At 42.2% G+C, this 13,385-nt stretch overlaps 1 protein-coding gene across 1 annotated transcript in view; it reads right to left on the bottom strand.

The window, feature by feature from the left end:
• LOC311000982 (disks large-associated protein 1-like) overlaps window positions 1-13,385 on the bottom strand; it is a gene marked incomplete at both ends in the record, with an annotated part of 103,135 nt that overhangs the window by 57,621 nt on the left and 32,129 nt on the right. The window contains one exon of the mRNA XM_083991915.1: window positions 10,674-10,956. Within this exon, the coding sequence (XP_083848041.1) occupies window positions 10,674-10,956 (283 nt within the window). The remainder of the gene's footprint in view (window positions 1-10,673; window positions 10,957-13,385) is intronic.

The following is a 13,385-nucleotide window of genomic DNA, read 5'->3' as shown; positions in this document are numbered from 1 at the left end:
TCTCATGACAGCTTCTCTCCTTCACTTTATGTGAATATTAATAAAGTTCTAGAGGCTGATTTTAAGAGTGCCCTGAGAGCACAGAGGGCTGATGGGAAAGTTGGATGTGTGAGGAAGCAGAGAGAGGCGGTGATTATCTGGGCTTACACAGCTCATCAGCCTGCTCTGCTCCTTAATGCACATTGACCTCATTCAAGTTGATTTTACTATTGAAACTTCTGACTCAGTCTCAGCCACTGTCTCTCTCCCTTTCTCTATAATACCTTCTATGGCCCTTTCTTCTCTGCAGCTGATCTGTCTTCGTCCTCTCTCATTAACCACAGCTGTCACCCTGCTCTCTTCCTATCAGAGGCTTCAGCCGACAACTTGAGCAGGAAACCCGTCTTTAAATCACATGATGAGACCAGGTGTGCTCATTTAGTTCTGATGGAAGGCACTCTGCCAGCACACGAGTCTAATCGTTACATTAAAAACACCTGGTGTCACTTTCACCTGGAGCTGGTTTCACAAAGACAGTCCCTGACATCAATGTGTTATTGCAGCTTTGAAAGATTCAACAGGTGTGTGTATGAGTTTGCAAAAAAAAACATTATTGTCAGGTACTGATAGTGTTTCATTGTGAGATTTTCAGCTCATATTTGGCTTGTGGGTGGTGTTTTGATACAGTGAGCCAGGGGCGGAGCTATGGGTGGGCCTGGATGGGCACAGGCCGACCCAAATTGACTGCCCACCACTGAGATTCATGAAAAAAGAAAAGAAAAGAAAAAAAATACAGACCAACACGGTCTTCTTCAGGGCGTGGATCAGGGCGATTGATCCACACTGAAGAAGACCGTGTCGGTCGAAACCGGTTGGCATTCTTTTGTATCCATGCCCTGATTTATTAAAGGCTTTTTACGCATCACCTTGTCTCCTGCGTGTGACTGCCTGAAGTAAGCCTTGTGCTTTTTTTCGTAGATCATGATTGTGTTGGATATAAAGTGCCATATTGTCGATTGTTGATGGCGGTTCTAGTGCCATAAATAATCAGGCCCATCCTGATTTTTCCAGGCCTACCCATTAGCCATGTTCTGGCTCCACCACGGCAGTGAGCCAGTCTGGAATTGGTGTGAAAGTAATCACATAAAGAAAAAAACTAATTGGACTAATGGGTCAAAAATGTGTTCGGTGAGGTCACAGCGACCTTGGACCACCAGAATCTTCTTCATCTTTCTGAGACATAAATAGTACAACCACTCTACACTTGATAGTTCAGTACATGTGTTACGGATGATCTGTTGCTTTTAATCCACATTTTCACAGTAAGTGAGATGAATTAGTCTCTTTACCTGAGTTTCTTAAAGCCACTGTGATAAACTCCCTTTAAAGCCCCCAAGAAATAAAATGAAATGAAATGTATTTTTCCAACTTTACCACTCTTTTCTCATATAAATGCTTGTTTCTCTGTTGAGATTTGCCAGATTCATGCCACAAAGTTATTATTGGAGTATTTTTACATCCACATTTTTTCAGATGACCCATCCTGCACTGTTTTTATATAGGAGATCAGAAAATCCAGAGATTCAAGTTGTCTGGATACATCCTGCGTAAATCCTGTCACCTAGTCACCCTGCTAGCTGTAATGAGCTCGTTGTGCTAACTCTGTGGAGCATCTCTCCTGCTAAAAAATAACTGCTACCTACAGCTCTAGACTCAAACAGTCTGCATAGTCTCAGTCCAAAACTGTTCTCTTATTCTCCTCCTTTTACCTCTGAGGTACAGAGGTGTGTGTGAAGGTGAGGGGGAGAAGGCCTTACACAGCAACAGACAATCCCTCAGGTGGTGGTGGTTAAAGGAGACATATCATGTCCCTTTTCCACAAATTAAAATAGTTCCCAGGTGTCTGTGACATGCTGTGGTCAAAATCCCCCAAGGATCAAACATCACAGCTCTTTTCATCCTCTCAAAACAGCCCTGTTCAGAACGGCTGGTTTCAGTGCCTGTCCCTTTAAATGCAAATTAATCACAGCTTGCTCCTGCTAACATTTCCATATTTCGCACATTCTGTGACATAAACTGTAAACTGTATGTAACAACATCTATTGCACGTCTGTCCGTCCTGGGTGAGGGATCCCTCCTCTGTTGCTCACCCTGAGGTTTCTCCGATTTTTCCCTGTTAAAAGGGTTTTCCATGGAGTTTTTCCTCAGTCGATGTGAGGGTCTAAGGACAGAGGATGTTGTTACGATGCCATGTAAAGCCCTTTGAGACAAACTGTTTGTAAAAACGGGCTATACAAATTAAATTGCCTTGCCTTGCCCCGCCCCTTCTACTGGTAGGTAGAGGTGGTATTACGCAAATTCGAGAACTAATGACATCATTGGAAGACAACTGAGGAAATACTTTGTAAAACCACATGGATTTCAACCTGGGGAGTCTGAAAATTACAGATTTTTTTGTCAATTCTCACATTTTGGTGGCTGAAAAACAAGAAAACACCTAATTATGTGTTGAAAAGCCTTCAAAAAGTGATAATTTCCATAATATGTCCCCTTTAACGTACATTTAATGTGATTTGCTACCGTAGACGGCAATCAATATCCACTGCATGTCCCTCCCTCGCTTCCTATTTTTACCGTAAACATGTAATCATGCGGAACTGCACAGCGCTCTAAGCTGCTTCAGGATGTCTTTAAACTCGCTAACTCATAAAAAAAATCTTGTTTATTCAAACGTCATCTTCCTCTCATCTCATTGCCCTGTGAGTTTAGATAAGATTGTGTTTGATGTAACACACTGTAGCTACTGTAGATGAGTCAACAATTAAAAATGCCAAATGAAGCCGTTGACGTCCTGAGGTGATGATTCAGTCCAGTGGACACGACAGCAGCGTTCACCAGCACAGTCGGCAGTCATGCGGAAGAGGAGCTGACCATCTACTGTATGAGTGGATAACGTATACGTAGGCGCTTCTGCATATCTGCATGTGTGTGTATATCCTCTTTAGTTTAACTCTATAAGAAGTCCCAGAGGAGCAGTGAATGTGGGTCATCTCCGGCTGAGCACTTTGAAATGAAGCCGGTCCTCACTCACAGTCCCCCGAGGGCCCCGCTGTGGCCTGCTCTCTGAGCAACACACATGAAGGCGGATTATCTGTGTGAGATATCTGCTCCATTGTTCCACTGCACAGTCAAACTCTGAGATGATTCCTGCTCCCAACAGCTACGTGTGAAACTGCTCCACTCTATAATCTATACATTTTTGCATAGTTTTCACGTAGTCACTCTGCACTACTACAACAATTTGCACAATATTTAGTAGTGTTTTGTATATATCTTTATTCTATTCTTTTATATAGTATTTGTGTATTTATAGTATATGCATATTTCTTTGCATATAGTATGTGCATGAGATATGCACATACTATATGCAAAGAAATATGCACTAGAATATTTTAATTCATTCTATTTTATTTTATTTAAATTTTTAATTATATTTTTATCCCTCCCTTTTAAAGGATAATTACCGTTTTTTACAATCTTGACCTTATTTCTATCATAAAATACGATCATTTACTCACCCAGATAACTTTGGTGTCATTACAAGTAGTTGCGACGAAATTAGATCCGGCCGAGAGCCGCGTATCTGTATAATGCGAGTACACGGGGCAGCGCAATGCAGCCTCTAAATAACACATTATCTGCTGCGAAACTCGTTCATTTTACCAATATTTTGTTATGATATGCTAGTGCTATTCCCCTTTGAGCCCGTGGTGGCATGTTATCAACATCCGGGGTCTGTAGGTTGACCTACTGACCTCTGACCTGGATGATGTCATCTCCGACCGCGGTGCGGCTTGTTGCTACCGCTAATGCTACGGTTCGTTTCTGCGTGTTTCTGACTTGTCAGAACAAAATGAGCAGCTGGACGAAGTTCAGCTTCCACAGGCTTCCTCTCCTCAACCTGGACTCACTAAAGCTCCGGATAGTTGCGCTAAAAATGGACCCGAATGCTGAAGTGGAATCATTATTATCAGAATGAGCCGGGCAGCGGTCGGAGATGACATCATCCAGGTCAGAGGTTAGTAGGTCAACCTACAGACCCCGGATGTTGATAACAGCTAGCATATCATAACAAAATATTGGTGAAATGAACGAGTTTCGCAGCAGATAATGTATTATTTAGAGGCTGCATTCCGCTGCCCAGTGTACTCGCATTATACGGATATACGCGGCTCTCGGCTGGAGCTAATTTCGTCTGAACGACTTGTAATGACACCAAAGTTATCTGGGTGAGGAAATGATCGTATTTTATGATAGAAATAAGGTCCAGATTGTAAAAAATGGTAATTATCCTTTAACTATTTTTGGTACCTTTATGTTTGCACCTGACACCAAGACAAGTTCCTCGTGCTGTAAACTGACCTTTACTGCTCTTGGCAATGCAAACAGTTTTATTCTGAATCTTATTCATCTGGAACAACTGCCAGTCTGTAAAATGATAACACACACTTTCACTCCACATGGATCTGTGCAGGAACATTTCTGTCCTCATGTAATCTACAGAGCTGCAGAATCCAGATTAAAAAATAAGACAATAACTAAATGAGTTTTCAACTGATCCCTGTTAAACCAGTGACCTACTTTTATTTTTTTAAAGAGGACCCTGGTTGTCATTTTCCACTGCACACACACACAAACACACGCATATTTAGTATGAAGTAAACAGTTTGCCCTCTTCCAGCATGTGACTGCAGCGTCAGACTCAGTCTCGTCTCTTGTTCTTAAAAACCTGTGAAACAACTCAGAGGAGAAGGAGCGGGATGCATGCACACAGACAGTGAGACGAAAACACTTTGCAGCAGAAACATTAGAGCTGCCATGTTTGAAGTTACACAGGTGAAGTGAATGCGGCTCACTCTCATCAGACAGGTATCCGCGGGTCATTCCGACATACCGCCACTCCGACATTGACGTCTAATTGTCGTAATGGCGGCACTTCCATTAATTGAAAACGTCCCACCACTCCGACAATTTTTGTTTCCATTGTCGGAATGGCGGTACTTTCCTTTTTTGGAAACGTCCCGCCATTCCGACATAAGGTCATTAAATGTGTAGGTTAATAATGATCACCGCCTCCCTGCCTGCCCATCTCTCTCCTCTAACAGCACTTTGACTCTGGTCAACGCCCTTGTCACATCCCATCTCGATTATAAAATGCATTATTATTATTATTATTATTATTATTATTATTATTATTGGCGCTGTGCTACTTAGTTTGCAGCTGTGGTCGAGAGAGCTAGAGAGTTAATGGAGAGAGGGAACGCTACGCCGGTGAATCAGATCAGTGATGTTGTTTTTTATTGTATCACAGTGGTTACAGTACGTTCAACAGAATCAGTGGTTCTCATGGGGGTCCTGGACCCCTGCATATTTTGTATCTCTCCTGTAGCCTGGCCGGGTCTGGCTCCAAGTTTAATTATAGACAATTTGATCTGCAGACGCACAGAGGCATGCGTACCCCCGCACACACACATACACGCCGGCACGGACAGTCAGTACGTTTACATACAGAGCTTAATCGAGCTATGCTCAAAATTCGATTTTGGCGTCAAGTCGGACTTCTGTCTTGTCTCAATATACATGCAACTGAGAAAATCGAATAACTGACGGGGTCCGCCCCCTCATGCACCGTCACCTGTTGTTTCAGCGGGTTAATACGCCCACCGTCCTGTTGACTTTTCTGTCACCTCGTAAAAAACTGAATATAAACAACTTTAAGCTTATTAATAAATTCTCAACTGCAGTTCCCGACCAGACGCGTCAGTCTGGGCTGGATGCGCGCTGAGAATAGGATACGGGCTTCCTTTTTTCATCTCTCTCTCTCTCTCTCTCTCTCTCTCTCTCTCTCTCTCTCTCTCTCTCTCTCTCTCTCTCTCTCTCTCTCTCTCTCTCTCTCTCTCTCTCTCTCTCTCTCTCTCTCTCTCTCTCTCTCTCTCTCTCTCTCTCTCTAATAAAACAATCTGGCTGGTGGCGCTGTGTGAAATGCATTGAATCTGCGCTGACGTTGGGTTTTTTTTTCTTTGCGGGGTTCGGGCGGCTTCTCTGCTCCACTTGGTGCCGTCTCTACTGTTGTGGAGCATGCGCACATGCATTGTCCAGTTATACTCCGACTAAGGTGTTTACATGACGGAGAAAATCGAATTCCAATCGCATTATCTAGGTGTCTTAATCGGAGTTCTCAACTCCGATTTCAGTCGGACTAAGGTGTTTACATGCACTTCAGTTGTCCAGTTATAGTCGGATTAAGGCAATAATTCGGTTTTTTCAAGTGTCATGTAAACGTACTGACTGACAGTGCGCTCGCGCACCCACACACACACTCATTCCCACTCTGACTTAATGGACAGCGGGAGGGGGGAGGGCTTTCGGGTTCTGTTGATCTGTGTGTAATTGTTTATTATATGCCGCCTGTGATGGGCGTGTTTTGAGTTCAGTGAAATACAGAGACTCTAAGTAGCGACTTTGATTATTGCTTCCCTGGACGCACCAGTAGCCGAGCCTAGATCCGCCTGCAGCAGTTGTGTCAGTTCCCCTTATATCCTTATTGTAAGGGAAATTGTTACAAACTGACATCGGAGTGTGTGATTGTACATGGCGAGACTTTGTGTTTGTTTATTTATTAAGCTTCCACTGACTGTATCACATCTGTACACATGTCTTAAAACATGAAAAAAAAAAAAAAAAACATACACACATACACCTAACCGCCGCTCGGAGTAAGGCACATTTCCTTATGGTAATTAAAGCCTTGTCAGAATGGCGGGACGAAACTGTCGGAATGGCAGGACGTTTGCATGTCGGAATGGTGGTATGTCTGAATGGTGACATGTCTGAATAGTAAAATGTCGGAATGGCGATATGTCGGAGTGGCAGCATGTCGGAATGGCAGCATGTAACCCATCAGACAGAATGAAGTCAGCTGGAAATGGAGGCCAGATAATTGTCAGCTGTGTTGAGCTGATTCTTTTGACTCATTATAACATCACAGATTTGAGTCCTGCTCCCGCATGAACACAGCACCGTCAGCCAATGATGATGCAGCAAAACACACAAGCATGCAGGCAACATGGAAGATAAAAACTGCAATATGAGATAAGACGGATAATCAAAACTCAAAATGCTCATACTGTTGAGCAGTTTTGGCGTCCACTTTACATTTTGTGTTCCTGTACATTAGGGGTCAACCGATTATTGGCATGGACGATTGTCAACAACTAGAAAAAGAAGCATTTCCAGCAGGAAATGCGTGTGAATGCTGAAAGCAGCTGAACGCTATTGCTGAATGAGCTGAAGAAATTGTTGAAACAATGCTGAGTTAGCTGAAGAAACTGCTGAGGAAATGTTGAAAAAGGCTAAAGCTAAAGGGTGAGAGATGAATATATTTCTATGGGTGGAAGAAAGAAAGAAAGAAAGAAAGAAAGAAAGAAAGAAAGAAAGAAAGAAAGAAAGAAAGAAAGAAAGAAAGAAAGAAGCCTCTTGGATGAGAGGTGAAACGTCTTCTAAGACAAATACCAAGTCCAGTTGCGTTCGATTCATATCACTATGGAGTGCCTTTGGTGTCCTCATCAGAATCACTCAGTCATGAAAATGTAGCAGAATAATGAAACTCTGAGGTCCTATTATAAATGGCCAAACATTTACTCACATATTGGTATAATCATAATTCACTTAAAATATGTTCCCTTTATTTTATACCATTTTCTTGCATTGGATGTACGTGATTTTGGCATGTCCCACACAGTGCTCTGCTAACTACAGTGTGTGTAATAAGTGCTTAAATTATACTAAATTAAAACTTTTTTTACATGGTTTTATTGTCCACAACAGCCTATTTGAGAAAAACAGTAAGTTTGATCATGTATATTCTATTTTCATAATTATATTGAACATTTTGTGTGTGTCCCTGAAATCACTGTCCACCCTGTCATTTTGGGGTAACTGCCCCTTTAAGAAACCCTACGATGTTTTCAGTGACATACTACCACCATTTTGTCTTTCTTCAATGGAGCCTGACACAGTGGCTAGTTGCAAAGTAAGTATTTACACATATATTTCGTAATTGTTCTCGTATTATGTGTGTAGTTGGATGTTGTCAAGCTTAACATGTCCACTCTGTCATAGTGAAATATCAATTAATATAAATACCTTTCAAAAATTTGAAACATATTTGTTAAAAAGTACACAGTCAGCTTGCTAACTGAATCATGTTACTAACTGAAGGTCCACCATGTGCTCATTTAATGCTAAAATTAGCTTAAAATGTCCACCCTGTCATGGTCCACCCTGTCAGTACAGTACAGTACAGTACTGTAAACCTCCCATGACAGGGTGGATGGTTCATGACAGGAAGGACATGTGCATAATTTTGGCCTTATGCTGATAATGTTACACACTACTATACATGTTATAACAGTACATGCTGTACTGTACATAGTAAGAGTGGACAATATGGACTTTTTTGGTGATATTATTACAAATTGTGTTTCTGGCAAAAGCGTCAAGGGGAAAGCATTCGAAGGAGTTTCGAAGAGGAAACTGAAAAAACAGCTCGCAAAAGAGAAAACTAAAACTCAGAAATATAAGAAGATTCAATTGTTCAACTGGTTTCCCCCTATATGGGAAAAAGACCTCTGACATTTTTTTTTTTTACATAATTTCTTTTAGATTTATTGCATTTATGAGTGTCCACCCTGTCATGCCCATGTCCACCCTGTCATTGTCCACCCCGTCATTTTCATGTTTTATTAAAATAAACAAATTATTTTCACAAGTTATTGAAACCTTTTGTGTGATTCTTTTATAAACAAAAGAGGGCCAAATAGAATTGTTTGAAAGTTTGACCAGATATCTTTGTTGTTAGATTTTATTTAGAAAAGAAAGTGCAATTCTCGCAGATTTTATAGAGAAACAAAGAGTTTGCCATAATTTCATTAATATCCAAATACTTTTCCCATTAACTAAAATATAGTGTTGAGAAAGGGACTAAAAAGCTTTCTAAAAATGTACATTTTATAATCACTATGTAATTACAATGTATTTATTCTACTTTGAATGTGTCCATGACAGGGTGGACATATTTCACTGTTTGCATATACTTTGTTTGCTTTCAGTTTATTTCTAAAAAGTGTGGGAGCTTGACCATCATGCATTTCTAATAGCATAACATCTACTTAATACAATTAATATGAAGTTACATGGAAAATCTCAGCTTTTTTTTTTTGGAAATGGGGAAGTCTCAAAGACACCTTATAGTGATATTGACTATCTAAATTATGTTGAAACATAATTTAAAAAAAAAAAAACTGCAAGAGAGCCAGAGTTAGCCAATAAGGCTAATTTGTATCTGTTGTGCCTGGTCAGATGTTACAGGGAACCTAAGAACCAAAAAAACACATTGGTCCATCCCTACTGTATATAAAGTATAAACTGCCACCACAGATAGGCAACAATATTTTCACAAGAAAGCATCATTAAGGTCTGAAGCATTTTCTGACCAAGTTTGAGTTGGTTGTGGTTTATTCTGTGAAAGGCGCTAACTGCTAGCTTCAATTTTCCTGAAACATGACTGATATTAAGAGACTATCCTCATGCAAAAATCACGAGCCCACAGTTCATGTGTTCAGCAGCTTTTTCTGGTCCGATCTTCCAGTGGCCATAGTCATATTTAGTAAGTAGACGTCAGGTGGAGGCCGGCTGGATGGATGGTTTCTGAGCTGTTTCCTTCCTGAGTAACTCATCATCTGTCTCACTCAGCTTGAGTGGACCCCAGACTGATCTTGGTTCTTTGCATCCCGTCCTTCACTGTTGTTGGATTGATGCTGTAAGATGATTGACTGTGGATGTCATCTGCTGTACCTATTGTTGTTTTTTTTATTTCCTTTTATTCTATTTATTACAAATGTGTTGACTGTAGGAATTAATTGCCCTTCTGGGAATAGTAAAAGAATCTGAATCTGAGTCAGTGTTGTGTCTTTTATCACACCTGTAAAGCTACACCTTGAAGAATTCTACATAATTACAAACAGCCAGGGTTGCCAGTTGTACGATAATTATTGTATTTGTTTGATAATTTAGCCCTTTGTTGCCTACAATGTACAATCAATATTTCAAAAAACTAAACAAAACACTCTGCCAGTCAGCCTCTCAACCTGCCGCCTCTCTCGCGTGCGGGCGCACCGCACGTAGACACACGCGTGAGAAAAAAAGAGAGAGCATAACGTTACCAGTAACAACACACTACGGAAACTGGATTGTTTAACCATTTTGAACCATTAACCAAAACGTTACGTTAATAAACAATTTTTTTAACTGCCCCGAGTCCTGACCTAGGCTCTAACTTTTGCTTGAACTTTCACCTTTGACGTCATCATCAGAATCGTGTAGTTGTTTTGATCACGTGACATAAGTCACACAGGCAGCTCACAGCCTCGCATTGGACGGAAGGGGGGAAAAGGGGGAGGGCAGGGGTGATTGATAGTATCAGTGCTTGTATAGTTGGTTCAGGGATCCGAGTGTCACCATGGACGCCGTTTTTTTTGTGTAGTGTGTGTGTGTGTGTGTGTGTGTGTTCTCTCACTCTGACCCTGCTGGAACAGCCCCCTCCTGGTGTTACAAATGAAGCAGTGCGCTCCTACCTGTGCTGCTCTGGATGGTCCTGACGGTGGTGGCGGACGTGCGAGGTGGGGAGGACGGCAGCAGGAGCAGCGGCCTCCCTCCTTCTCCCTCCTCCTCTGAGGCGCAGCCCTGGTCGATGGCCCTCACGTAGCTGTGGCTCCGCATCCGGAAGCACCCCGGCATCGGCAGGGTGTCCATGGTGTCCATGCTGTCCATGGCAGCCTCCATGGCCTGGGCCTGCATCTCGCTGTAGACCTGCTCACACACCTGCTCAATCTGTCCATTCACCTCCACCTCACTCAACTGGAGGAGGAGGAGGAGGGAGAGGAGGAAGAAAGAAGAGGAGACCAACAGTGGAGAGTGTCAACATCTGTGACTTAAACACAGTTAAGTGAGGGATCTGAAGTCATTACATAACAGCACATTGAAAGGTCAGAGTCAACAATATGAAAATACTGTCGACGACAGTTAACATTGATCCACAGCTGCAGCACCAGCGTCACATGTGCTGCAGAAAGCTTCAGTGTCTGTCAGTCAGTCCTAGAAAACAACATCCAATATGGCCGCCCAGACATGACAAAACAGAAACAAGTGAAGCAGCAACATTAAAAGCTTCAGCTGAGTTGCAGGGAATAAAATGAGTTTTAGATGTGGAGTTATACTTTGTAAATATTAGAGAAACAGGGAATTTTTGAGTTCAAAGCTCAAGCTCAACCCATCTGGAGTCTGTCTCAGTCTGAACTTTGAGCTTAAAGCAATACTTACCGATCTGGCATTTCACTCAGCAGAGCACAAACATTTGAAAATCAACAGCTCCACCTCCCTCACAAGTCCCACCCACCTCTCCCTCCTCCTGCACCTCCACGAGCCCCCTCCCTCCCTGCTGCATGCGTTGGCATGGCAACGGTAAACAGAACAGGAACGCGAGTGAAACGGGAACAACACAAACAAACACAACACCGGAGTTTTAAACCGTATAAACGGACTCAGTGATGATGACTGATGAGTTTTATAATAAACTGTTGTTAGCCTACTGCTACTGGAGACGCAGGGGAAGTGATTGTTACAGATTACAGTTCTCAACGAGCCGGGCTGGCGGCCGGACCAGCGCCACCTGATGCGCTGGTTCAGGGCCAAAATAAATCCAGACCGAGCCGAGTCGAGCCGCGCCGGTCCGGAGTTCAACCGGGTCCGGACCGCTGAGAACTCACAGAGCTAAGGGAGCTAACAGTAGCCTAGCCCCCTAGCCGTTAGCACTGGATCTTTTATACACATGATGTGACTTCCTGTGTTTACGTATCACTCGGGGCTGATCACGTTACAATATCAGACATGAAACTCCGCGACCAGCTGCGGCTGCAGTTATTGGTCTTTTAAAAAACTATTTATTTCCAAAAACCTTCTTTCTAGTGTGTTGTGACTCTAGTCTCCTCTGCTCTCTGTGTCCTGCTACTGCTCTGTCAATAAGCGTTCTTCCTGGTCGGGAGGGGGGAGAGAGGAGAGGGGTGCACAAAGTGATTACATATTAAGTAGGTTCGGTCGCTCGTCAAATCTTATTAATCGGACCGAATAATATTATTGGTCAGACTTTTCTCAGAATTATATGAGAATGAAAAAAATGAGTTTTTAACCCTGTTGGGTTTCTCTTATATTTTAATCTATCATCAGATTATTAATAGCATTTTAACTTAGACAAAGAAATGTGCAAAAGTTCCAGAAAGGTAAGTATTGCTTTAAAGGAGACATATTCTGCCCTTTTCCACAAATAGTTTCCAGGTGTCTTAAAGACATGTCTGTGACATGCTGTGGTCAAAATCCCCCAAGGATCAAACATCACAGCTCTTCTCATCCTCTCTAAACAGCCCTGTTCAGAACGGCTGGTTTCAGTGTCTGTCCCTTTAAATGCAAATGAACCACTGCTTGCCCCGCCCCTTGCACTGGTACCAGGTAGGGGTGAGGTTATGCAAATTTGAAAGCTAGTTACATCATTAGAAGACAACTGAGAGAACAGCTCGTAAAACCACATGGATTTCAACCTAGGAAGCCTGAAAATTACAGATTTTTGCGGGGCATTTTGGGGGCCGTAAGGCTATGTTGTTGTATGTTAAAGAGCCTTCAAAAAGTGATATTTCCATAATATGTCCCCTTTAAATATGTTTAGAGCCTTTGAATATCACTTATCAATTAGTTCTGCTCCCAGCCGGGGGGTGGAGCCTGCTGCTGTCAGTGGAGAAGAGGCCTTGCTGTTAGTGGCAGAGCCATGAACAACTGTGACAACAACAACAACAAAAAGAAAAAAAAGAACAACCTCTAGTAGGACAGCAGAGCGGGCCGACACTGTGTATCCAAGGAAGGGTGCCTAGGTGTGGGTGAGAGCAGCGGACTGGCAATGGTAACATAAAGTTACCTGGACTTGTAACTGTAATCTATTTACTATTTTTGAAATTATAACGCGTTACATTACACCGTCACTAAAAAAGAAATCAAATCTCTTACTGGCGTTACTGCCCAACACTGCCCACAGGTTTCTGAAGATAATTTGTTTTAAAGGGACAACGAGGAGTTTCTCCATCGGCAGAAAAAAAAATTCCGCGACAATAAAAAAGTCTCATATTAATGTGGATGAATCTACGCTACCCACAATTGTTAATGGGCCCATTTTCGATAAATATATAGTTTTGTCTCTATCGTTATTTTGTTATTATTAGTGGTGGCGGAAATGCTGGGCGAGC

This window comes from Trachurus trachurus (genome assembly GCF_905171665.1).
Source record: "Trachurus trachurus genome assembly, chromosome: 17".
NCBI classification, from domain to species: Eukaryota; Metazoa; Chordata; class Actinopteri; order Carangiformes; family Carangidae; genus Trachurus; species Trachurus trachurus.
The sequence above is the reverse complement of the archived record's forward strand: the minus strand, read 5'-3'. Positions and strand labels throughout refer to the sequence as shown.